At 42.1% G+C, this 26,996-nt stretch overlaps 1 protein-coding gene across 1 annotated transcript in view; it reads left to right on the top strand.

Annotated features, from left to right (window-relative positions):
* BPHL (biphenyl hydrolase like) overlaps positions 1-26,387 on the top strand; it is a 105,743-nt gene extending 79,356 nt beyond the window's left edge. The window contains exons 6-7 of the mRNA XM_030208600.1: positions 10,783-10,906; positions 25,935-26,387. Coding sequence (XP_030064460.1) covers positions 10,783-10,906; positions 25,935-26,022 — 212 coding nt within the window. The 3' untranslated portion in view covers positions 26,023-26,387. The remainder of the gene's footprint in view (positions 1-10,782; positions 10,907-25,934) is intronic.
* Positions 26,388-26,996: the final 609 nt, after the last annotated feature.

Genomic DNA, 26,996 nt, shown 5'->3' with positions numbered 1-26,996 from the left:
CTCCAGCCTTTCAGGCTAAACTGACAGCTCCCAAAAAAGCAGCTTTGGAGGGCAGGTACTTTAACCCACAAGGAAGGCTTCATTAACTGTGTCATGGAAATTCATTGTGGTTTTAACACAAGAGGTTTGATGAGAGGCTTCAAATGATGCAAGCCCTATATAAATTTTACTGCAAAAAAATCATTCTTCCTTTTCATAATAATGGCATGCACTAGCAGCACGCAGATAATGCTCTAATAGAGCTAGTTTTGAACCCAGACTCTGAGATACATAGAAAGTAATCACACAGTTTTTGTGTGGGACAGGATAAAGGATCTAGAAGCTTGGCTTCACACAAAAGAACAAGATGCCTACATGTGCAGTCATATGAGCTTCTAAGTGATTCCTTCATAGAAGCCATACACATACAGAAGACCATTCCTCAATGTGTAGCAAAGGTATCTGTTACTAGTCTTTTCACCTCCAGAAGCAGAAAGCTGGCACCTTTTGTACCGAACTTTTGCAGATAGATTTATGTCAGAAGTTCCTTCACTGAACATAGTGTCTCTTTGCCATACTCTGATTCAGGCACCAATTATGAGGGTCTTCCTGGTAAAACAGACTCTCTGTCCCACTCCCTGCTGTATATAGGAACCATACTGTTGTCTCATTTGAAATGGTCAGGTCAACAATCTGGCAGCTTCCAGACACAGGAAGGAAGGACACACTCCTACCTACTTGTTCAGGAAGAACATAGAAACAGAGAAAAATGTAGCAGATAAAGACCATATGGCCTATCCAGCCTGACCTTCCGTGCCATCTATTCTCCCTTTTACTCCTTAGAGATCCTGTGTACTTGTCCCAAGCTTTCTTGAATTCAGATACTAGACAATTCTTAAAGCCACTGAGCCACCTTCTGTCATTCATCAGAAAAAGTGATGCAAATTAAAAGAAATGTAGGTAAAGGTGACTGAAGAGCCAAAAAGATACCACAATTGAGGGGGCCCATTTGTTACCTGCATGCAAAGAAATAAGAAAACATACAAATCACTAAACAACTTAACTAGTAGATCGGGGGGGTGGGGGGAGGAAAATCACCAAGAATGTAAACCTAAAAAAAAAAATCAAACAAGCTTAGAGAACAGCTATGGAAACCTAATCAAAGTGAGGAAGTAGCTGCTGGTGAGGTGAAGCACATCTGATGTCCACTGCAGAAAACAAAGTGAGGTGCACTGGGTGTTCTCAGAGTTTGAGAATTACCATGGATACTCGGATATCTGTAGAAAATTCCTGAAAAGCTCTAGTAAACATGTCTGTTGAGTTCACAGAAGGTGGCATCCTGCATGTGTGAGCTGTTTTTTTTTTTTTTCAGGAGCAGAGCTTAATTTGTAGACAAAAAAAAGAAGTGCATCTATGGAGCCATAGAAGTGGAAAGACCAGGGGCAGGAGCAACAGAAGAAGAGGGTCTGAAAGTGACTTTGCTGTGCTCCAGACTTACTCCCTCCCCTATACTTCCCTGCAGTGTACCTGAAAGGGAGGAGCTGGAGCACATCACCTCTGCTGCTCTGGCTCCGGTATCTAAGTAGTGATGGAACTGTGTTCAAGGCCATTTCCCCATAAATTAAGAGTTGCTTAGGAGAAATTATTGTCCTTTAGCAATAGAAAGACATTTGATCAAAGACATACAGTGGGGGAAATAAGTATTTGATCCCTTGCTGATTTTGTAAGTTTGCCCACTGACAAAGACATGAGCAGCCCATAATTGAAGGGTAGGTTATTGGTAACAGTGAGAGATAGCACATCACAAATTAAATCCGGAAAATCACATTGTGGAAAGTATATGAATTTATTTGCATTCTGCAGAGGGAAATAAGTATTTGATCCCCCACCAACCAGTAAGAGATCTGGCCCCTACAGACCAGGTAGATGCTCCAAATCAACTCGTTACCTGCATGACAGACAGCTGTCGGCAATGGTCACCTGTATGAAAGACACCTGTCCACAGACTCAGTGAATCAGTCAGACTCTAACCTCTACAAATGGCCAAGAGCAAGGAGCTGTCTAAGGATGTCAGGGACAAGATCATACACCTGCACAAGGCTGGAATGGGCTACAAAACCATCAGTAAGACGCTGGGCGAGAAGGAGACAACTGTTGGTGCCATAGTAAGAAAATGGAAGAAGTACAAAATGACTGTCAATCGACAAAGATCTGGGGCTCCACGCAAAATCTCACCTCGTGGGGTATCCTTGATCATGAGGAAGATTAGAAATCAGCCTACAACTACAAGGGGGGAACTTGTCAATGATCTCAAGGCAGCTGGGACCACTGTCACCACGAAAACCATTGGTAACACATTACGACATAACGGATTGCAATCCTGCAGTGCCCGCAAGGTCCCCCTGCTCCGGAAGGCACATGTGACGGCCCGTCTGAAGTTTGCCAGTGAACACCTGGATGATGCCGAGAGTGATTGGGAGAAGGTGCTGTGGTCAGATGAGACAAAAATTGAGCTCTTTGGCATGAACTCAACTCGCCGTGTTTGGAGGAAGAGAAATGCTGCCTATGACCCAAAGAACACCGTCCCCACTGTCAAGCATGGAGGTGGAAATGTTATGTTTTGGGGGTGTTTCTCTGCTAAGGGCACAGGACTACTTCACCGCATCAATGGGAGAATGGATGGGGCCATGTACCGTACAATTCTGAGTGACAACCTCCTTCCCTCCGCCAGGGCCTTAAAAATGGGTCGTGGCTGGGTCTTCCAGCACGACAATGACCCAAAACATACAGCCAAGGCAACAAAGGAGTGGCTCAGGAAGAAGCACATTAGGGTCATGGAGTGGCCTAGCCAGTCACCAGACCTTAATCCCATTGAAAACTTATGGAGGGAGCTGAAGCTGCGAGTTGCCAAGCGACAGCCCAGAACTCTTAATGATTTAGAGATGATCTGCAAAGAGGAGTGGACCAAAATTCCTCCTGACATGTGTGCAAACCTCATCATCAACTACAGAAGACGTCTGACCGCTGTGCTTGCCAACAAGGGTTTTGCCACCAAGTATTAGGTCTTGTTTGCCAGAGGGATTAAATACTTATTTCCCTCTGCAGAATGCAAATAAATTCATATACTTTCCACAATGTGATTTTCCGGATTTAATTTGTGATGTGCTATCTCTCACTGTTACCAATAACCTACCCTTCAATTATGGGCTGCTCATGTCTTTGTCAGTGGGCAAACTTACAAAATCAGCAAGGGATCAAATACTTATTTCCCCCACTGTACTTGTACCAAGATGTGGTTGGGGTGACTAGTCATGGACCTAGGTTCTTGGTAGGAGAATTTTTGTTCTCATGCCAGTGCTACAAGTGGGGAAGGTTTAAGAGTATGGGGTGGGGGGGAGGAGAGGGAATTACAGAGCAGATGCAAATAATATATAGTTCAATTTTGGCTCTTCTATCAAAAGAATAACAAGAGGGTATGGAGCTAATTACACTTTGGCTGTTAGCTCAAGAGGGCTGATTAGCCTAAAACTTGCCTAAATAAAATACAGCCTTTCTATTCTGGTTTTTGCATAACTGAATCATGTTGTGGTCCTGAGCACTTTGGAGATTTTACTCAGAATTGCAAGACTGGGAGGGCACTTGGGGAAAGCTACTACAGATGCAATGCCAGTAGGGAGCATAAAATGAGCAGGAGGAGGCAACTGTCCGATGGTAACCCAACGTGGAAATGAGTAGCAAGGATGATGCAATTGTGATGAAGTAGCTGAACACACAGTGCTTTTAATCAAGACATGAAAAAAAAACCTCCCGAACAGCATGCATGTCAAAGCTGCAGTGAGATCAAAGTATATGACAATACAATAGAGATTTTTATATTCCACTGCAACAGAATTGTTCAGAGCAGATTGCAAAAGAAAGAGATAGACATATCTGGGAATTACAAAACAATATTTACTACTACATTAGTTGATATTAATTATAAGTTCAGGAATTTCCTAAATAAAACAGCTTTCAGCTTTCTCCTAAAGCTGAAACAACAACTTTCAGATCTTATTTCATAAGGTAAAGAATTCCATCATTTTACAGCCTGGTATGAAAGTGCTGAAAAGAAATGTCTTTGGTATTTTAGGGTCCTGTTTACTAAGTTGCGTTATAGGCACGTTAACATTTTTAATGCATGTTAACTGTGTATGCGCCTTCAATATCCCTATAGGCACCTACATGGTTAGTGCGTGTTCTAATTGTAGGCGCTTTAGAAATGCTAACGCGCCTTAGTAAACAGGGCCCTTAATCCTTTCACTAATGGAAAATGTAATAACAAATGAGTATTAATTCAAGTCGTCCTTTTAACTGGAAGGAGTGTTATAAAGTGATTCAAATATTTTTTTTTAATTTCTGGAAGATTTTATTGAACATTGACAAATGTACAAACATCAGCAAAAACCATCGAACAAAATCAGTACATGAGATCCAACGAGGACTTATCTCCTCAGCCCGAGGAAAATATTTGATACCAAATGTCAACAAGATACCCTAAACAATCAGTATCTTCAACTTTTTCAACAGTTTTAGGAATATCCCCACAACCCTTACCCACAAAGTCCACCCCCCCCCCTCAACCCCCCACACCCCTCAGAGCATCAAAACCCCCACTAACCTTGTCATCTCCTCATTCCCCCACCTCCACCCCGCCGGGCCTGTTAACAAGAACAGTTCTTCAGGAAGGGCTCCCACAAGATCTCCCACTTCGCCACAGTACGACTTTGCTCAGAGCGAAGTCTCTCCCGCTCACAAATATACCACAGCTTGTTCAGCCAACGCACTTTTGAAGGGACCTCGGGAGACTTCCAATGTGTTGCCAACACCACTCTCGCCGCCAACATGGCCTGCCTGGTCAATAGCCCCTGAGATTTGGTAAGGCCTGGTGGTTTTTTAGAAAAAAGAAAATATTCCGGAGACCACTTAACCGGCCTCTGGAACCAGCGTTGTAATCTATATTGGATAGATTTCCAATATGCCCTAACTTTTGGGCAAGACCACCAAATATGACCCATAGTTCCTCTCTGGCCGCATCCTCGCCAACACAAGGGAGATGCATCCGGGAACATGTGGCGCAGCCTCGCAGGTGTCAAGTACCATCTATAAAGCACTTTTAGCACATTTTCCTGAAAGGGAACAGCTATCGATACCCTCGCCCAGCCGTTCTCCCATACCGCCCAATCAGCCTCGTCAAAGGTAACCCCTAGCTCTTGGTGCCAGCGCTCCCTATGAAGTAAGCTGGGGCGAAGTTGCTGACTCAGGTGAGAATAAAGGCAAGTAATGAGACCTCTGGTAGTCCGGGAATCTTCGCAAAGATCTTCAAGAAAAGAATCATCTCGCAATACTATCGAGCGAATCTCTCGAGAAGACAGAAAATGTCGTAGCTGTGTATACGCAAACTGGTCTTGGGGCAAAAGCGAAAACTGTTCCCTGAGTGAGTCAAATGAAATCAAGCGCTCATCTTCAAAAAGCTGGCCCCAAGACACCAATCCCAGGGAGGCCCAGCGAGTAAAAGGCCCGGGCTGAAGCCCAGGAGAAAAAAGCGGGTTATTAGCTATAGGCGAGAACCGAGAAAGCCTCCCCTCAGACTTAGTGAAAAGGCCATCCCAGTAATAAAAGGTGGACCCGATGGAAGGACTCAGATCGCCGCCCAAGCCTCTAAACCTATTAGGAAGCCATATCAAGGAGCGAAGAGAGCGAGGCCCTATCTCGGCCTGCTCCATATGTACCCACAACTTTTGAGGGTGAGCCTGAAACCACTCAAGGGCCGATCGTGCCTGAGCAGCCTTATAATACCACAAGATATTAGGAACGCCCAACCCTCCCTTCTTCCGTGCCCCATACAGCAACGCCCGAGGCAGGCGTGGACGCTTATTGGACCAGACAAACCGAATCAACCGATCCTGCAACTTGGATAAGTAGCTCCTGGAAATCCGCAACGGTAATACCTGAAAGATATATAATAATCTAGGCAAAACATTCATCTTTAGCGAAGCAATCCTGCCTAACCAGGATAAATCAATATTCTCCCACCTATCCAGGTCCTTATAGATGGATGTTAACAAAGGAGGGTAATTGGCCGAGAACAAGTTCTCGAGCCCAGGCGTAATGGTAACCCCCAAGTATTTGAGACCTTTTGTAACCCAACGAAAAGAAAAATTTGCTTTTAAAGAGTCCAAAACCGGAGACGCAATCCCCATAGCCAAGGCCTCAGTTTTACTCAAATTTAATTTAAACCCCGAAACCTTGGAGTAAGCGCTCAACTTCTGCATAAGGTTCGGGAGGGAAAGCAAGGGCCTAGTCAAAGAGAGCATGACGTCATCCGCGAAAAGGGCTAATTTATACTCCTGATGACCCACCACAATTCCTGTTATGTTGGGATCCAAACGGATAGAAACCGCCAGAGGCTCCATCACCAAGGCAAACAACATCGGGGATAGTGGGCACCCCTGTCGAGTACCACGGTAAAGTGAAAACCCCTGCGAATTGCCACCGTTTATACGGACACACGCGCTCGGGAGATGATAAAGAGCCTCCACCCACCTGCGAAACCCCGGCCCCACCCCAAACCTATCTAAAACTTAGAGCATGAAAGGCCAATGAACACGGTCAAAGGCCTTCTCTGCATCCAGGCCCAACAAGCAGACCGGGAGTTTATTCTTCTTTGATATATGGATCAGATGGACCATCCGACGAACATTATCCATAGCTTGTCTGCCAGGGACAAAGCCTACCTGATCTGGATGTATTAAATAGGGCAAGACCTTTGCTAGTCGATTGGCTAACACCTTCGCTATGATCTTTACATCAGAGTTTAATATAGAAATTGGACGGTAGGATGCACATTCCGTCTTGTCCTTACCAGGCTTTGGGAGCACCGCAATCCAAGCTTCCCGCATGGAAGAAGGAAAGTCCTCTCCCGATAAAACTGCATTAATAAGCTCGGTCAGCAGAGGGGCCATCTCCCCCCGGAAGGTCTTGTAAAATTCGTTAGGCAGGCCATCGAGACCCGGTGATTTCCCAGATGGCAAAGCTTTAATAACCCGCGATACTTCCTCCACAGTGACCTGACCGTCCAAACCTTCTTGCTGAGCCACAGATAGTTGCGGAAGGGAGTGGACCAAGAGAAAGTTACTCATCTCCTCCATAGACGGATTAATATCAGAGGAGTACAGCTCTTGGTAGAACTCCTGGAAGCGCTGACGTATCTTTCCCGAGGAAGACACATATCCACCCCTGCCATCCCCAACTTTCAAAATAGTGCGATCGATTTTTCGCTGTGCCAACTTGATTGCTAAAGCCCTACTGGGTTTGTTGGCCTGAACGTATTGGGAGCACTGATACCTGGCATTAACAAATTGCAATTGAGTGGAATAAATGTGATCTAATTTTAAACGAAGACCCTGAATCTCTCTTAATGTGTCCACCGAATGTGAAGTCTTGTGCTGGTCTGAAAGAGTTGATAAACGGGACAAGCACCCCGCCACCTCAGCCCGCTGTTGCCTAGCCCTAGAGCCTGCCTTCTGTAAGAAATACCCCCGTGAAACAGCCTTCAAGGCATCCCAGACCACTCCCAAGGCTGGGCCCGAATTAATATTAAGCTCTATATACTCCTTGAAGAGCTGTCTGTAGCCCCCAATTATCTCTTCGTCTCTCAATAGGGTGGTATTTAAGGTCCACCTCCTATCCCTATCCTCCTTCCCAAGAGAGGGTAAGCAGGTCCAAACTGGAGCATGGTCCGAAAGAGTGCAAGTACCAATGTCCGCCTCCCATCCAGCATGAGTTAATGAAATGTCCAGCAACACATAGTCAATTCGCGAATAAGTATCGTGGGAATGGGAAAAAAACGAGTAATCCCGAACTCGTGGATGTATGACCCGCCATGCATCAACTACTCCAATATCTCGCACAAACTGATTAAAGGCTTTAGATAATTGACTATCCACTGCAGATGACTGACCCGACCTATCAAGGTCCGGATGTAAAGTAGCATTAAAGTCCCCCCCGACAATCAACTTACCCGAAGGACAAGAAATGATACGACCCACTATCCTCTTGATAAATCCTACTTGTCCCTCGTTCGGAACATATAAGGAAACCAGATTAAGAGCCTCATTATCAATTGTAAGATGTACAGACAAAAATCGCCCCTCTGTATCCCTCTGCACCCTGCCCACTTGGACCTGCAGAGACGAGTGTAACAATATCGCAACTCCCCTTTTTTTAGAGCCATCAGAGGCAGAAGCGCAAAAAACCGTCGGGTAATGAGGCGAGGTCAGGTACCGCTCATGATCCCTTCGCAGGTGAGTCTCCTGGAGGAACACCACATGAGATCCCAGATGCACCAATTCCCTGAAAACTTTTTGGCGTTTTTGAGGCGAATTAAGGCCTTTGACGTTATAAGACAAAAACTTTAAGGCTTTACTCATGAGTATGTTCTACTCGCTGCCAAGCAAAGCAACTGCAAAGAACATGTGGAACTAGCAAAGTGAGAGCAACAGGAACAGTAGGAGCCCCCCGGACCCAGCCAAAACAAAAGCCTCCGACGAGGAGGAATCCCCCCCCCCGCCTTCTGCCATACCCCCTTCCTCCTCCCCTCCCCCCCAAGTCCCCCCCCCCTGACCACTACCACCAGGCAGAGAACCCAACTTGTCCTCCTGCCTAGGAAAATGGAGCAAGGAGCCACAGTACCCCAAGGCACACTCAAACCACCCCCCCCCCACTCACCCCCGCATATCTTAACACTTAAACCGCCTCACACACACCAATCCTAGCATTTAAGCTAACCCAACCTTAAAGTCTCACTCAACATCCTCCCCATTACGTGTACTTCAAGCCCACTCTATAACAGCAATCATACAAAGTATTAAAACCCCCCCACTCACTCCACACAAGCCCCCTCCCTCCTATAAAGCTATCTAAACAGTCTCCCATACCCCTTCTTCCCCCCACCCCAAACACGTTATCTAAAACAGATTATGAAAACATCAAGCGAAACTAAAAAAAAAAAAAAAAAGGGGGGGGGAGGGAAAAGGGGGGAAACAACATATGATAAGTCCATGTGTTAGAGCACCCACAAGCCTTGCTAACAGAAAAGTCACAGAATAAAGAACTTCAGATTGATAGTACTGTTCACTTCCCCCTACGAGAAACACATTTCCATCGTTGCAATTTCTCCCTAGTATCAGACGCGAGTTCCACAGGAGGTGAGGCATGCTGCGTCAAACCTGCTTCATGTAGCTTCTTCCAAGCCTCCGCCAACTGTCTCACCCGACATGCTGCACCTTTAACAGTAAAACAGAGCGCGAAGGGGAAAGCCCAACGATAGGAAATCTTTTCTTTAATTAGAATGTCGAGTGCTGGCTTCATAGCTCTTCTTTGCGCCAGCGTGAATAGCGAGAGGTCCTGGAACACCCCCACACGAGCCTCGTTGTATTCCACTGTGCCCAACTGACGAGCACTTTGCAAAACTTTTTCTTTGAAAGTATATGAAGCAAATCTGGCAATTATATCACGAGGGCGATTATCCTGTTGTTTTTTCAAGGCCCTATGTGCACGTTCTATAGCAATTTCACGAGGATCCAACTCGGCTCCCATCAGCTTACCACACAAAAGACTCACAATGGCGGGAACGTCTTCGCCATCTCGCGCCTCCGGAACTCCTCTAAAACGGAGATTCTTACGGCGGCCGCGATTCTCCAGATCATCAATCTTGTACTGAAGATCGTCGCAAGCTGCAAACACCTGGGTAAGCCTTGTTTCCACAGTGCTAAGCTGCTCCCCTTGGTCGTCGATGCGAGCCTCCAATTCTTCTACTCTGCCTCCAAGCTCACGAATATCCGCATTCATGGCATCGATCCTTTCCAGGATCTCCTCCTTAGACGATTGTATTTCTGCCCGGATTGCTTCCAAACTTTTCGCTAAGCTATGGGAAGCTCGCTGTTTGGGACTCTGGTCCCGCTGTTCTGCATGAGAAAGTGCCGATTCCGAATCGGACCCTGAAGGCCCTGCCGGCGACACGTGGCGCTGCAAGCCCCTTCCCTGTTGTCGAGCGGAGTGGCGCTCGCCGTCCCTTCTGGAAGCGGCCCCCGATTTGCTCATGACTCCCACTGCTGTTCCCCTGTCGGGCACTCACTTTATCTCGCTGGAAAGCGGCCAAAGTTAGCAAAATTCTGGGGGAAGAGTGAGGAGCTAAGAATTCAAGCGGCCATCAAGCACCGTGACGTCACTTCCTCCAAGTGATTCAAATATTTAGGGGCTAACTTGGATACAGTTCTAAATACTAATGTACACATCTTAAGGTAACAGTGAGAGTATACAGAGAGCCAGTGCAATCTTATCAATAAAAAGGTGGCTCTTTCGAACTTTGGGGCATTGCACAATAATCTTGGAGCTGTATTTTGTAAAGTTTGATAGAAACAAGTATAAACAACAGTATGAAATACCATAATTTAGCATCTGAATATGAGGCACATCCCTGGGCTGATGAACAGACATTCTCTAGAGAGACAGCTAATAAGGAGCTTTCAGTCCAGGCCATTATAATTGCTTTGTTTTCCCCCATGTTGCCTTGACTAGCTGTTGGCAAGTCTTGAAGGTTATTTGTACTTTGAGGTCATGGAAGGTCTTCTGCCACTTTCATATAGGTGATTCAGTTACATCTGCAGCTTATTCTCCCCATCCATTTGTATGTATGTATATTTTGAAAGTCATCCCTTGATTGACTGAATCTCAAATTGTAACCTTTATGCTGATTCATTACAGGTAACATTTGTCGACATTTGCTGCCTACCATTGCATGTCCAACACTCATAATGCATGGGCTAAAAGATGCTATGGTTCCATCCTTTCATGCAGAATTCCTGCACAAACACATTAAGGATTCACGGTAAGGCCCTCAAACCATGCTAAGCTGTGTTAGAACCAGTAATCTCATGTTGACAAATTCTATTCCTTATAACTAATCAACTTTACAGTTTTCCTGCTGAGTAAAAAGAAAACGGCAACCATTTTTCATCTTCTATATGTAATTTTTTCGTAATTTGCATTACTTATGGGTGTCAAGAGTTTTGAGGGTCCCAAATTCAGTATTTTTGACTGTGCAGTTTAGGAAGTGACCCAAGTCATTCGTGGTCACTGGGTTCAGGGTTCAATATACTGACAGACCCTAAAGTATGAGCTACAGATAGTTTGTAGGTAGACTACATAGGGTTGCAGTAAGGGGGGAGGGGTTAGAATCCATTTCAACCCCCTTTAACTTCCTGCCGCAAATACCCATTTTATTTCCTTTCTGTTGGATTCAGTTCAGCATGGTGGTTAGAAAATGCAAAAATACGTTTAAAAAATAATAACAGAATTTGTGTAATAATGGAAAGGTATCAACTCTTCAAAAGGTTTGTCTGGTTAATCAGAGTTAACAGGAGAAATTTCCACTTTCAAATTTCCTGCTGTAATGACCGGTTTGTTATCTTGTATCTGGATCAGTTTCTCAACCCTCTCCTGGAGGCACACGTGGAGGGGCATTTTCAATATGACATCTAAGTTGGAATTTGGATGTTTATTTATTTATTTTATTGTTTTTGTATCCCACATTTTCCCACCTATTTGCGGGCTTAGTGTGACTTACAATACATTGTAACGATGGAAGTACAATAAGTTATAACATGATTATAGTTACATTGTGAGTAGAGTTTTGCGCTAAACGTCCCAAATCCGAATAGAAAACATGACCATTTTCAAAACACGTATCTTTTTTTTAAATCAAAAATACCATTTGTAACAACTTTTTGTGCTCTGTGCATTTATCTTTTCAGGCCATTTTTGAAAAAAAAAAAAACCATACAAGTGAAAAATATAGAAAGTCAAGTCATTGGGATGTAGGAGCAGCCAGCAATTTTAGTAGACTGGGGGCACTGTTGTGGACTTCACATAAATGCTTTCAGTTACACATCTCACCGTTGCTCCCTTATCTTGTCTGCTGAGCCCTCCAAAACCCATTATCCCTAACTATATACCACTACAGTAGCCCTTATAGGTGAAGAGGAACCTATACATGGGTACAGTGGGTTTCTGGTGAGTTTTAGAGGTCTCAATTTCCACCAGATATGTAACAGGTAGAGGGAGGTTTGGGCCAGGGTCCACCTGTCTACAGTGCACTTCACCCAACCACTAGACTATTCCTGGGATGTGGATGCTGCTGTAATGAACCTGGCTGTAACATCTGAGGTTTAGAGGCGGTAAGTACTATTTTTATTCATATTTCATATCTTCAGCGGACTCCAGATTTAGGACAGTCGGGAGCTGGCCCGCTTGTTCCATCCAGGGTAGTTGGAGACACGGAGCGGAACTTATGGCTGGAAATCACCTTGAGCCCTGACGCAAGAGTTCCTCCCCTACAGCCACGAGGAAGCAGTTCCCCTATAGCGGTGTCCTCAGTCCTGGTAGATACAGGAAATGTAGGATGGGAGGTACAACAAGATCTTTTAGGGGAGATTGGGAGCTTTCAAACTCCTCAAGACACTGCAGAGATGGCATTGTCGACTGAATGTCAGGCCTCCGACATTTCCTCTCTCAACAATCTGAGGTACAGATCAATCAATTTGCTGGTTTTTTTTAAATAAGCCTAAAGAAGTGACTTTAGATAATCTTTGGACATTAATAGCGGATTTTGCTAAAGTTATATGCCCCAGGTTAAAAAAGTGTCAGAAGAATTAGAATCCTTAAAAGGGAATTTGAAAGAAACTGAAGGTGAAATAAAAGCTTTAAATGAAAAGGTCCTTAACCAAGAAAAGGATATACAACAGATTCAACAAGTACAAAATAGTATAATTAAGGATTTGACGAATCTCAGAAGGAAAATTGAAATATTTGAGAACTTCTCAAATAGTAACAATTTGCGTTTTATTAATTTTCCCTTCCAGAAAACAGTTTCTCCTCGTGAGATGTTAAAAATGTATCTTAAAGACGTTTTGGAGCTGGGGGAAGAGAATATTCCTCCATTTTCCCAGGTGTATTACCTTCCTATTAAGGGTGAAGAGAACCGACAATCTCAGGAAAATCAGGCTTTAGACGTTTCAGCTTTGCTAGAAACATCAGACATAGAACAACTACCAACAACAACTCTGGTGGCTACTGTGGCCTTGACTTCAGACAAAATCTGGATTTTGAGACTGTTCTTTCGAAATAAAGAAAAGACATTTAAAGGATGTAGAGTCTGAATTTATGCGGATGTTTCGAGGGATACTCAAAAAAGATGTCAGAAATTTCTTCAATTAAAATCACAAGCACTTCAATTAAGCGCTTCAGTTTTCCTTAAATATCCTTGCAAATGTTTGATCGGTTACCAATCACAGAAATATGTTTATTACGATCCTTCTCAACTGGAGGCTTTCATAACAGCCAGACAATAATTGGGAAATATTAACAACTTGAAAACTCTGGATAATTAATAATGTAAATCTGTATACGTCTGGATTTTCTTTATTTAAATTTGATGATATTCCTTTATATTTCTCCATTTATTTAGGTATCTTGGATCCACATTGTGGACTTATGTGAAGTTAAAAAATTATCTTTTTCCTAAAAATTCTTTACATTATTATGTTGCTTTATAACTGAACTTTTCTGTACAAGTATGTCTTGTTAAACAACTTAAAATTTATAAAAATAAAAAAAAACAGGCTGCAGCGCAAATGGTTTTCCTCCGTTTGCTCGTGAGTCACTGAGTTCCTGCTCCTTCTTTGGGTGCATGCCGTGTGGACAGTGTGGCCAGCCTGGGCGGTCCCTACCTACCCTAACAATAAACGATGACACGTGGTGGTGGCTGCGCTTCGGGGTGGGCGGGGCTCGTGCCTGCTGCTTTTTCCTCCGGGTCGCATCGTGTGGGGGTTGACGCTTGGCAGTCTGACTGGCGGCTCTTTCTGGCCCCGCGAGCTGTTGAGAGAAATAGCTGCCTAATAGAGTGGTGCATGCAGGGCTGTTGGGTGCCGGCCTGGAAAAATTATAATCCTGCTGCTGCTGCAGCAGATGGTGGTGGTCTCCCTCTCCCAGGCAGTGCACTTGCACCAACCCTTACCCACCAAGTCTCCTCCTCAAGTCCCTCCCTGCTGCTAGGCCAGGAGTAGTCCAGGACAGGTGGTGGAGCAAGTCCAGGAGCCAGCCAGGACACCGACACACCAGCACAGCAGGTCACCAGAGGAAAGAGTGAGCAGAGTCAGCAGACAAACCAGAATTGTTTTTTTTGTAAGGTAATTTTTTTTGTTACATTTGTACCCCGCGCTTTCCCACTCATGGCAGGCTCAATGCGGCTTACATATTGTATACAGGTACTTATTTGTACCTGGGGCAATGGAGGGTTAAGTGACTTGCCCAGAGTCACAAGGAGCTGCCTGTGCCATTTATTTTCATTTACTAGAAAGACTGGTGTTCCAATGTGCCCCACTCCCTCCCTCCCTCCCTCCCCCCCTCATATTATATACCACTTAGTAAGGATACACATTGATTATGCAGGTAACGGGCAACAGCCAATTAATGGCATCAATTACATGTGTAAGTAAGTGCAGCTATAATGCTATTGCTATTCTGTATTTATGGGCGTTTGATTGGCTCCTTATTTTAGGCATGGCTTATGGAATCTGAAATGACTGACTGCTCCTGCTGTGCATGCTGGAAATACATGAGTATTTGATGATGGTATATAGAGGGTAAAGCTTATTTGTGGAAACAGATACTCTGGAGACTTCTTGATGGTACATTTTTCTTAGCAGACAGAGAGGTCTAGCATTTAGAGGAGATAGTAATGGAGATCCAAATAATGGAAATTTTTTTGGCATTCTAGAATTGTTAAGTTGCTATGATTTAGTGGTGATATGAATAAAAATAGGAAAGCTTGCTGGATCTAGTTCGTTCATGTATGCGGACATGTTACGTTAGGGTATTGAATGGGGAAAAAAAAGTAAAACTGTGCACAGCTTTCAATCTACTGCCTTCTATTTCTCTCTCAGTTTTGCCAAAAGGTAATATCATCAACATGAGTTATCATCATAAATCAGGATCTGAAAAACGTTGAGAGAAGAAAAAAACGTGATGAAGAAGCTAAAAAGGGCCAGCAGTCACTTCAGAGCTTAGGATTTTCATTTTCAATACAGAAGGTTCAAGACGATTCTCGCATGCCAAGTAGATCATCAACAGCACCGTTAAGAGAAGAAACAGAGGCGCAAGTGTCATTTGAAAGTGAGTTACAAAGTCCGGCTGATGAAGGACAAGCTCAATCTGCTACTTCGCTGAATATAAGCATTGATACCAATACATTTGATGTAGGAACTCTTAAAAAAGAAAGTCTCACAAAACAAGAAATAGAAGAAGCAGTAGAGAGAGGTCCTCAGCCTCACCCCCATATTTGTGAATTCCCTAGAGATTCGGAAAATCGGCAGTTCCCAACACCAATTCTCGAAATTAAGCTACAAAATGGGGAAATTGTACCAAGGGACTGGCTAGTGTGGAGTACAGCAAAACAGGCATTGTACTGTTTTTCTTGTCGCCTTTTTCTCAACTGTCTGTCAAAATGTTCGTCCCATATTGTCATCAGTTTTTGGCTTCCAAAAAAAACTTAAATGGAGAAGCTTAAGAAAGTTCCAGAACATCAGGAAAGTTCAGAACACAAAAAATGGTATGTCTTGTGCCGCACGCTTGAATCTGGTCTGAAAACTAGTCGAAACATTGAGCATCATTTGCAGAAAGGTATAGAAAGTAAAGCGTATTTGTGGAAACAGATACTCCGGAGACTTCTTGATATTACATTTTTCTTAGCAGAGAGAGGTCTAGCATTTAGAGGAGACAGTAATGTAATTGGAGATCCAAATAATGGAAATTTTCTTGGCATTCTGGAGTTCTTAAGTCGCTATGATTCTCTTTTAGAGCATCATCTCAAGAAAGTGAGAGAATTACAACAAGAAGCTCATTCTTGGTTGCAAGTTCACTATCAGCTGACGTACAGAATGAGTTTATTGAGTGCTGTGCTGATCAAGTTGGAAAAACAACTTTAATGGAAAGATATTCAGCAAAATAGTCTATCATTGTTGATGCCACTCCCAATTCTGCTCACATAGAACAAACTAGTTTCATCTTAAAATATGTTTTTTTGAAGGAGGAAACTGGATTATATGAGATTGAAGAGATATTTCTTGAGTTTGTAAACTGCAATAAAAAGACAGGTGAAGACATTGCCAATCTAATCATTGAAGTTCTCAGCAAACACAAGATTCCAATTTCCGAGTGTCGGGGTCAGGGGTATGACAACGGTAGCAACATGAGTGGAGCTTACAATGGTGCTAAAGCTCACAGATTAAGAATAAATCAGTTGGCTGAGTTTTCACCTTGTGCTTGCCACAGTCTAAATTTGTGTGGAGTCCATGCAACAGAATGTAGTATTCAGGCTGTAACATTTTTTGGAGTTGTTGAAAAGTTATTTATTTATTTGTTACATTTGTACCCCACATTTTCCCACCTGTTTGCAGGCTCAATGTGGCTTACATGGTGCCAGAGAGGTGTTGGTAGACTCCCGGAATAAACAAATACAAATACTAGGTTAAGTTATGGTAGGAAAAGGTTCATGTGGTGGGAACCACATAAGGGTTCATGTGATGGGACCACATGAAGGAGAACAAGAACAGAAGGAATTGTTTGGTGATCATTACGAACTGTAGTGTTGTGGTGTCGCATAGTTCAGGCATTTATGTTGGGTCGGGAGGGTATGCCTTTTGAAACAGGTGAGTTTTTAGTTTTTTCCTGAATTGGAGGTGATCGTATGTGGTTTTCACAGCTTTTGGTAGAGCGTTCCACAGTTGTATGCTGATGTAGGAAAAACTGGATGCGTAAGTAGATTTGTATTTTAGTCCTTTGCAGTTGAGGTTTAGGTACTTTCGAGCTGATGCAGTTGTGTTTTTGGTTGGTAGGTCGATCAAGTCTGTCATGTATCCCGGTGCTTCGCTGTAGATGATTTTGTGAACCATAGTGCAGATTATATTCCTTATTTGTCTCAAGTCCTCAAAGATGAGAAATACTTATGAAAAATATCACTGGTTCATTGCACAGAATGTTGGACACCCATTGGTCTGCAAGGGTTGAAAGCATACGTCCTATAGCTGCACATCTGCCAGGTAGTTTGAATGCACTTGAAGAAATGGAAAATCTAAACCTTAGACCTGAGACCGTATTTGAAATTGACGGACTGCAGACATATCTGAAATCATTTCAATGTGTCCTTATGTGCTCTCTCTGGCTTAAGATTTTGACGGAAATAGATTACCACAACAAAGTGTTGCAAGCAAAGAAATGTTCATTTGAAATTGAAATAAAAAACATTCGGAACTTAGTATCAAACTTGAAAGTTATTAGAGAAAATTGGAGTGCAATTTTGAAAGAAAGCAAACTGGTTGCTGGAAATGTAGGTTTCAACACGGAATTTCCACAAATTAGAATTAGGAAAATAAAAAGAATGGCCGATGAACCACATCAATCAAATATATCAGAGGTAAATGAAAGTGATTGTGAAGAATGTTTCAAAAAAATGTATTTTTGATGTTTTGATTGATTGTGTTATTGCAAATGTAATGGTGCGATATAATGCATGTGTGAAACTTCATGAAACATTCAGCTTCCTTTGGATGTATCTGCTTTTATCTGATGAAGAAATAGAGGCAAAGGTTAGAACCTTTTGCACCAAATACAGCATTGATGTTTCTTCTTCAGCATTGTCTGAAGAAATAAAACACTTAAAAGCAATTCACGCAGCCAATATTGGAAATGACCCAATGGAGCCACTTGAACTATTGAACAAATTAAAGTGTTTGAATCTGTCCTCACTGTTTCCTAATGTCTGTATTGCTTTACGCATATTTTGTACACTACCAGCATCTGTGTCTCAAGCTGAATGATTATTCAGCACCTTGAAAAGAGTAAAAAGTGTGCTTCGATCAACAATGGGGCAGCAGAGACTCAGTAGTTTAGGATTGCTTGCCATTGAGGCTGAATTAGGAAGACGCATGAACTTTGACACTGTCATAGAAACATTTGCCAACAAAAAAGCTTGCAAAGCATTCCTCCACTAGAATACAACCACAGTCTGTTTAAGTATTCTATATAATTACTACAATATATTAAATTATATAAATATTATCAAAATTTTGACTTGTATGCTGCACCGGGGGGGGGGGGGGGGGGGCCCTTAAGATGGTTTGCCCCGGGCCCAGCTTTGTCTCTCGGCGGCCCTGATGTAGACAATCTTCCAAATAGAGGGTGCAATGCTATGTTCAAGGCAGGAGGCGAAGAAATGAAACAAAGAATACATCAAATTTCTTAATTAAGATTGACGATATGGGATCATGTGGTGTCGTCTGTAAGACAACATACATGAAGGCCAGGGTTTTTTTTTGTGTGTTTTTGAAATGTTGTGGTAGAGAAGCATATTAGGATACTGTTTGATGAAAGGCACCATTTATTGCAAATTATAATTACTGAAGGACAAAGTGATTTTCATTTAATTTTTGAGATTTATGAAAGTGACAGAGTAAAGAAGAGAAGTTACTCTGTAGAGACTGTTGGAAGTGAAAGCAAATATCTGCATGCCAAAACATACTGTTGTCTGCAGTGTTGCCTGACAAGGATCACCTAACCAGCATACCGCACTGTAGCCTATTATCTGTTCTCTTTGAGTGGATTCTGAAGACTGGGAATTAAGTTGAATTTCTAATAGTGCCAGCTGCAGAGCAAATCCTGGTTGCTATTAGCAACAATAAATGCTGACTACGCATCAAAGCACTTAAAAGCAGAAAGGGTGTCCCCCATTGCAAGGTCAGTAGTGTTTTGACTTCAGAACTCCATAAGGAAACCCAGTGGGTGAAAAACAGTAATTTTTTCAAATTGAAATGATCAATGTTTGTCCAATTTGGTCAGGAAAACTGTACCATAAAGGTTTTGTTAGAAGATATTATGTGGGTTAGATTTGTTTTTGTTGTTTTCTGTAAATATATTTAACTAGCTAACTTGGGTATATCCAACAGGTGAGAGTGGAAAGGTCGTTCAGTAATCCAATAAGTAACTATCTGGGAGAAAATTGGGTCAAAGCTACAATGTACAACCAGAGCCACCAGCCTCCTGTGATCCTATGGGAGGACCACAAAATCGAGCCCTTCTGAAGAGATCCCCATTCTTTGTGGTATTACTGCAAGAGACAGAGGGCCAGCGTGTCATCAGTGATGGCTGTGTCTATGTCCACCACTGCGATCCCGGCAGCACCCTGCTTTAAGCTGCATCTGCTTCCAGTCCATACTGTCAGTCTTTAAACTGTACTGTTCCAAGCGCAAGAATCTGAGCCTGAAAAGAGAAGGGAGGAGACAGCTTAAAGTAAAATGTTGCCATTAAGCCTGAATGAGGGTAAATGAGGGAATGGAGGGGTACAGGGCAAGGGGAAATGAGCTAGGGGATGGGGCCAAGGCTTTCTGGCATGTGGGGAAATGTTTTTTGATTTAATAGTGCGGCGCTAACCCGCGCTAATCGGGCATCACCGCACGCTGCCCGGTTACCGCTGGAGTCCTTACTGCAACCTGAATGGGTGGTGGTAAGTTTTCCCCCCTGCATGGCCACATGGTAAGAGTACTCTTACCACATGATCGTTTTTTAGGGACTTTTTACCCACTGTGGTAAAAAGGGCCCTGGTGCGTGGGAAAATGGCCCCCACTGCTATCGCAGGGCCCTTTTTCCCACAGCTTAGTAAAAGGACCCCTTAGTGATACATTTATTAGCTGTGTTGCTATTGTAGTCGCAAGCTCCATAGGCAGTCTTTACATTAGAAAGAGCAAAGCACCCAAGAAAGGAGGAGTGGCTGATGAACATCATTTTCTTTCAAGGTGGTATTTTTATATTTGAACAGGGGATACCTAGCTAAGTATCTAAAACATAGAAAACATTTGCAGATCTCACATTGAGTTTATGTGGAAGTGAAAATGGCAAGTGATGCAGTGAAATTTTTGGCAATGTATACCTTTCACTAATATATTGAAATAATTCTGAGTGGACTCCTATTTATATTTCTTTTTTATCTTATGTTCGTACTATATTTTTTGTAGCATTTTGTCTATGCCTTTTTCTTTTGTTGTAAATGTCTGAAATCTCAATCTTCCTGTCAAAATGGCGACTGGATACCCTGCAGCGATTGAGCTTCCTGCTGAGCTGGAACTTTGCTTCATCCTTCTTTTTTCTTCATTGTCATGCCTCACACTAAGAGGAAGGGGATGGTAAAGACTGTTCCATAATAAAACAACCAAAAAGGAGGAAAAAAGGACCTCAAGGAATCGTGAGACGCAAAAAAAAAAAAAAAAAGGAGTGAGGACAATCCAAGGAGGATAACAAAGAAGTCTTTTTATTGAAAATACTAAAAAATGACCCGACACGGCCGTGTTTCGGCTCTAAGGCGTGCCTCAGGGGTCTTGATCAATCTACATGAAAAACAGACATAAATATATATTGTATATGGTTTAGAGATGCATGGGTAAATAAATAATATGATTACAATTACATGTTGTTGGTTAAATGTATTATAACATATAATAAGATAAAACATTTGAGTTGTAAACATGTGGAACGCATGATGTGACATACTGAAGGTATGGATATTACTGAATATATTTATTAGTGTTAATTTTTACATTTGGCAATAAGCTGACATTTACTACAATCACTCACTAAGCAAGTCACATACACACTAATACAAATGCATTTGATTTATATGCGCTAGCACTGGTTCATTCATATAACTTTCTTTACCAGCACAGTCTTTATTTTTCTAGAATATTCTTTTCTTTCGGTAACATGCCGTCATCTACAACAATCACTCAATAAGTACGTCACATATACACAAATACGTACGTCATGTCCTCTTATTAACATTTTTTGGATACACATCATGTCCTTTCTTTCAGCCTATTTAACTGACACTATCTCGACATCACCATTTTGCATCATCCTTATCAGCTCACAGCACGTCATTTGTTACTCGGCAATTTAACAAGAGAGGAGGTAAGCGCTTCATTTTTTTTAACACACTAGCACCTATTCCGTTTTTTATCTACAGCCACAGCCTTGATTTGTTGTATTTTTAGTTTTCAGTATCTCCTTACATTTATAATCATGTCGCTACTAGACTGTTTATAAGTACAAAATATATATATGTTTTTTAATTTTAAGTAAGCTTTTTTAGCTACATTATTGTGTGTCATTCATTGTATTTATAAGAGCTTTTGGCTAACACATTCCATCTGACAAATTCTTTTTTCCGGCGTTTCTTTCAAAACATGACGCCAACATCCAATTACAGTAGAGTGTCTGCAACGCAGGTTAAAGCATTTTATGGTAAGTAACATGTTTGTACGTGCTAAGTGCGTGGGGGGTTTTTTGTATTTCTTTTCTGGAGGGATGTATAGAGGCAGAGAATGAGCATGGACAAACTATCCATCTAGCGCTTTCTGATTACCACACACTAACTGGCTAGCGCATCCATAACAAAGGCGATCTTAGTGCTGTCTAAATAAAAGGCAGTAAGGGCTCCCCCATCAATGTTTTTCAGGTTACACATGCTAATGTGAACTTTAGCACACAACCTGAAAGAGAAATACTGGAAATTGCCATATTTCCTGGATGTGCTTGAAATGGGCTTAGTGCGCGGGAAAGTCCTCTGTTAGCACATGCCAGTGGCATAGCCATAAGTACATAAGTAATGCCATACTGGGAAAAGACCAAAGGTCCATTGAGCCCAGCATCCTGTCCCTGACAGCGGCCAATCCAGGTCAAGGGCACCTGGCAAGCTACCCAAACGTACAAACATTTTAATCAAGTTATTCCTGAAATTGTGGATTTTTCCCAAGTCCATTTAGTAGCGGTCTATGGACTTGTCCTTTAGGAAACCAGACCGCACGGTGGGAGGGGGCCAGAGGTTGGGGGCACATTTTGAGTGCCGCCTCGCCCCTTGCCGCTTCCCCTCACAAACAAATACCTTTGCTGGCAGGGGTCCCCAACCTCCACCAGCTGAAGTCTTCTTCAGCACAGGTCTCTGGCGCAGCCGCATTCGCTGCCCTGCTCTTCTTCTTGCTCCTCCTGTGCATGCTGATGCTCCAAGGAGCGTCAACGTGCACAGGAGGAGCAAGAAGAAAGAAGAGCAGGGCAGCGAACACGGCTGCGCCGGAGACCGGCACTGAGGAAGGCTTTGGCTGGTGGAGGTTGGGGACCCCCGCCAGCCAAACCAGGGGCCTGGATGAAATTTGCAGGGGCCCAGGCCCCCGTGGCCCCCCATAGCTACGCCCCTGGTACACGCTAAGCCCATTTACTAGCACACTTTAGTAGCTGTACCACTGGGTGTCACATCATATGGCTTTTCTTCAGTAGTGGCTCCTTTCCTGCCACACTCCCATACAAACCATATTTCATGGAGCAATCATAAAATAGTTATCAGTCAACATTTTCCCTAGTCTCAGCCAGAAACCTCTGTAATTCTTTCAAAGTAATCTTATGCCTCACAGTGGCCTTCCTCAGCAGCTACTGACCTAGGAGGGGCAGCCTGACTGAGGCAGCATCTTCATCATGCCAAACTTGTTTCCAGTTCAGAATGATGGCCCTGACAGTACCCCAAAAGAGATATTGAAAGACGCTGAAATGTTCTTATTGCAATTTTATCCCTTAGTTTTTTCAGAAGCTTCATTTTCAGCATGTTTAGATCTTTGCTTCAAATTCATACAACAGCTTGATCCTTTATCCATGAGTATTGTGACTGGACATAGGTGGGGTCCATGTAGCTTATCATAGGCTTTGTTAAAGAAATTGGAACCAGAGATAATTTGGGTTTGCTGTGACAAAGGTTGTGAAGTCTTATGCAATCAAGAATTTTTGAGTTCTTATTCTTTTTGAATATTTCTACAATTGTTCCTTCATGTTGGAAGCGTAGAGTATGTTGTGTGAATCGGTGAAATGTGATTTGAACTGTATTTTGTATGTTTTTTAAAATATTTGAGGGTGTGAAAACTTTTACAAAGCACTGTAATTTATGAGTTTATACTTAGGCTTCACAGCCTTTTATCATTTCTATTTTTGTAACAGCCAAAGGTGAAATATTACTCTAAGTGCAAATACTAATCTTTTGTTTCTCTGCCCTAACCATATACCTTGCTGAAGTCCATTGGGCTTTACAGACTGCTGTCCCCAGTGCCATCATAACAAACCAAACAAGACATGGAAACCTTCTTTGCTGTATAGTGATATTATGGTCTGCTGCCAAGCATATACACACAGGATTTCAGATCAGTATGTGTTTGTTATATTGAGCACAGTATGATCATGGACAGCGCAGGTCTTTTTTTTGTTTTGTTAGGATGTTTTGCTGAATCAGATCACATAATGTTACTATGGCAACTAAGAGTCAACCTTCACCATCAATTCAGGAGCAAAAAAGAGGAGCATATTATTTTATAGCTCCATTGGCTCCCCATCTTTTTTTGGGTGCTGTTTTACTTTTTAGTTTTGATATTTGATATTTAAATGCATGCTTGACATGGCACCCAAAATATTTAAAATAAATAAGGTGAAATGCTATCAACCATCTTGAAATTTGAGATCAATAGAATTCTAAACATACTATTACTACAAGGCCTAGGGGTCAGTTTACTAAGCCGCGCTAGCGGCTTCTGTGCGGCATTGCCAACACAGCCCATTCAAAGGGGGTCTTTTACAAAGGCGTGCTAGCGGTTTTAGTGCACACTGATTAGCACGTGCTAAATGCTAGAGACACCCGTAGAAGTATGTGGCTGTCTCTGTTTAGTGCATGTTTATTTTTAGTGCACACTAAAAATTCTAGTGCACCTTTGCAAAAGGACCCCTTAGTAACTTTTGTGCATGAGAGAACAATTTGATTATGAAATTTTTTTTCTTAAAAAGGATAGTTTATATGGTTCTAGGTTTCAAATATTCCCTGATGTTGCAAAAACTAAGATGTGTAGGAGGGCTTTTATGGCTTTAAAATTCCAAGTTTTTAATTTTGAGACCAATGGAGTAAATATTCAGCTGGCAGTGGGCAGTGTTTTGCTGACCACTGCCAGTGTTATTCATGGATATTCAATGCCAGACCATGTCTGGGCTTCAGCACCGAATATCCAGTTTATGCGGAGCTGGCTAAACACATGGCCGCTTAAGTCGATATTCAGAATCGGCCACGGGTTTCTACATAAATATAGGAGTGTGTTTTATGTGGTCCCATTTATGCGGTTCCCCTGGTCAGTTAAGTGCTGTCTCTGCCCCCAGAAAGCCCCCCAAAAAGCCAGCTTTCACTTGGGCACTAACCCCCGAATTCTATAAAGCGTGCCTAGAGATCCACATCGAAATTGGCGTGGATTCTATAACAATGTGTGTAATTTAATAAGGTTAACAAGCTAATGAGCCCTGATAACAGCACTTAAGCAATAATGAGCTCTAATTGGCACTGATTAGAATTTACGCGCACAACTCACTAAGCATATTCGGTAACATAGTGCGCCAAATTTCTAATGCACGCAGGCAAAAATGGATGTGGTTGTGGGTAAGGAAATTGGCATTTCATGGGCATTCTGAAATTTATGCACGTAGTTACAGAATATTTATTTATTTATTTGTTACATTTGTATCCCACATTTTCCCACCTATTTGCAGGCTCAATGTGGCTTACATAGTACCGATATGGCCCAGTGTGCCTAAATCTATGCGCAGGGATTTATGCCAAGTTTTCGTTGGTGTAGATTTAGACGCCGAGGTATCAACTAAATGTATTGTACATACTGTGCCTAAATCTAGGCGTCGATTATAGAATACACTTAGTCGGCACTGATTTCAGCACCAGGTTTTTAGGCGCCATATATATTGAATCTTCTCCCAACCGCTTAAGTGCCACTGAAAATCAGCAGAAAGCCCAGACTAAGCAATTTAACCAGTCAGCAGCCATTTCTGGCTGGTTAGATCAGTTTGAATATTGACCAAGACATTTTTTTTAACTTCTATGCAAATGTATATTTACTTTTTCAGGGGAAATGTTATATTTTCACTGATCCTGCAGAATTAGACACATTTTTCTGGATGAAACAAAAAGTGAATTCATTGTTTGTTTGTTTTCTGAGGGGTATGGAGTATTATATTTTTTGGTATGTTTTTGTGAGCAGGTTATTCCACACTTTTGTTTTCACTTTTAATTCAAGATTATATAGGCTTGATTCTCTCCTAGAAGTGGGCTGGTCGGTCACCATTTTCCTTATGTATTCTTTTCAATAATCTAATTTAAAAAAAAGAAAATTGAGATCAATTTAGGAGCTGACATTGTTGATCCTTTTGATCGTAGAAGTGAAACATGAGCCTGCCAGAATTGTTCATAGGGGTGGTGCCCTGGCTGCGGAATGCCTTCCCCACAAAGTTACATTCATACCATGATGTGCTGGGTTTTAGGAGGGGTTTAAAGCCTTTTTTTTTTTTAAAGAGTATTTGAGGAAAGATGAGCTAGTTATAGACTTATAGGTTTAAGAGTATAATGGCCCTGTTTACGAAGCCTCGCTGGAGGCACGCTAGTGTTTTTAGCATGTGCTGTGTAGATGCCTATAATATTCCGATGGGTATCTTCATGGTTAGTGCATGCTGAAAACGCTATCGCGCCTTAGTAATCAGGGCCCTAAGATATTGCACTTGAGCGATTTGAAATGTTGCGTATCAACTCAGGCTCAGCTGAACAGGCGATAGACATGGTGCTGTTACAAGCTATTTATTTACAGTAAAAAAAATTGTATTTTATTTTAAAATACATTGTGTTTTACATTATGTTTTCCAATTTGACCTGTGACTGGGTTTCTCTTGGTTTTCAGGTTGTATCTGATGCCTGAAGGCAAACATAATCTACATTTGCGCTTCCCAGAAGAATTTAACAAATTAGTAGAAGATTTTTTGCTGTGAGCTCAAAGGCTTTGGTAACGTCTGAAAAATGATACACCAAACAATTTCAGCTAGAGGGGCCTAGATTAGATAATGGAATAGAAGGCACATGAGGATCATAAAAACAGTGACAGGAAAATCAGAAGAGGCTCTCCTCTGTATGATAGCAGTCTGATGTGGCGACCTGAAGTGTTAGTGTTTGGGACCATCTGATTTCTATTGCAATGACGCGGGCCTGATTTCTGCTTTACTTTGCAGTTTGAATTATTGCCTATTTTAAAAAGAGAATTCTTGTCTTTCCACTAGATTTACAAATCAAACATGTGAAATTGGCTCCTTCTATTGCCCTATTAACTTTTGCACAATAAAAAAAAAAACTTATTTTGCCCAAGTGTAGTACGTCTCTGACCATGAGTGTGTGCCATTGAATGAAGTAAAAGTCAGTTTGTCAGAATCCAAGAGTAAAGTGGTGTAGTAGCCATGTTAGTCCACATTGAGCCTGCAAATAGGTGGGAAAATGTGGGATACAAGTGCAATAAATAAAATAAATAAAAAATAAATCAAATCATAGGAAAATATGATACCTTTTTTTATTGGACTAACTTAAAAGCTAATCAAAAGATGTATTAAGTTAGTCCAATAAAAATGGTATCATCTTATTTTCTTTTCTGTGTTTTGATTTATTTCTATTTATTACATCAGAATCCATGGAAAGCCTGCTTATAAAAGCACAAGTGTGGATATATGCTGATCTCATTATGGAAACCCACAGCAGAGGCAATATTCATGAGCAATATATACAGGACATATGGTGTTGTCACAAAAATTGTATGCCTAATCTATAAAACTGAGACTGTGGATGTTTCTTACTATTTTCCTCTCTACAGCCTAAACTTCAAATGCTTAGGTCTATAGAACAACAATTGCTTTCTTTCTAATTATCATACAATGTCATGTACAAATATTAGCATGTGTGACTTCATATGTGTATATGT

The sequence above is a fragment of the Microcaecilia unicolor genome, chromosome 1, assembly GCF_901765095.1.
Source record: "Microcaecilia unicolor chromosome 1, aMicUni1.1, whole genome shotgun sequence".
Classification (NCBI taxonomy): domain Eukaryota; kingdom Metazoa; phylum Chordata; class Amphibia; order Gymnophiona; family Siphonopidae; genus Microcaecilia; species Microcaecilia unicolor.
Note: the sequence above shows the minus strand (reverse complement) of the source record. Positions and strands in the feature narration are given on the sequence as shown.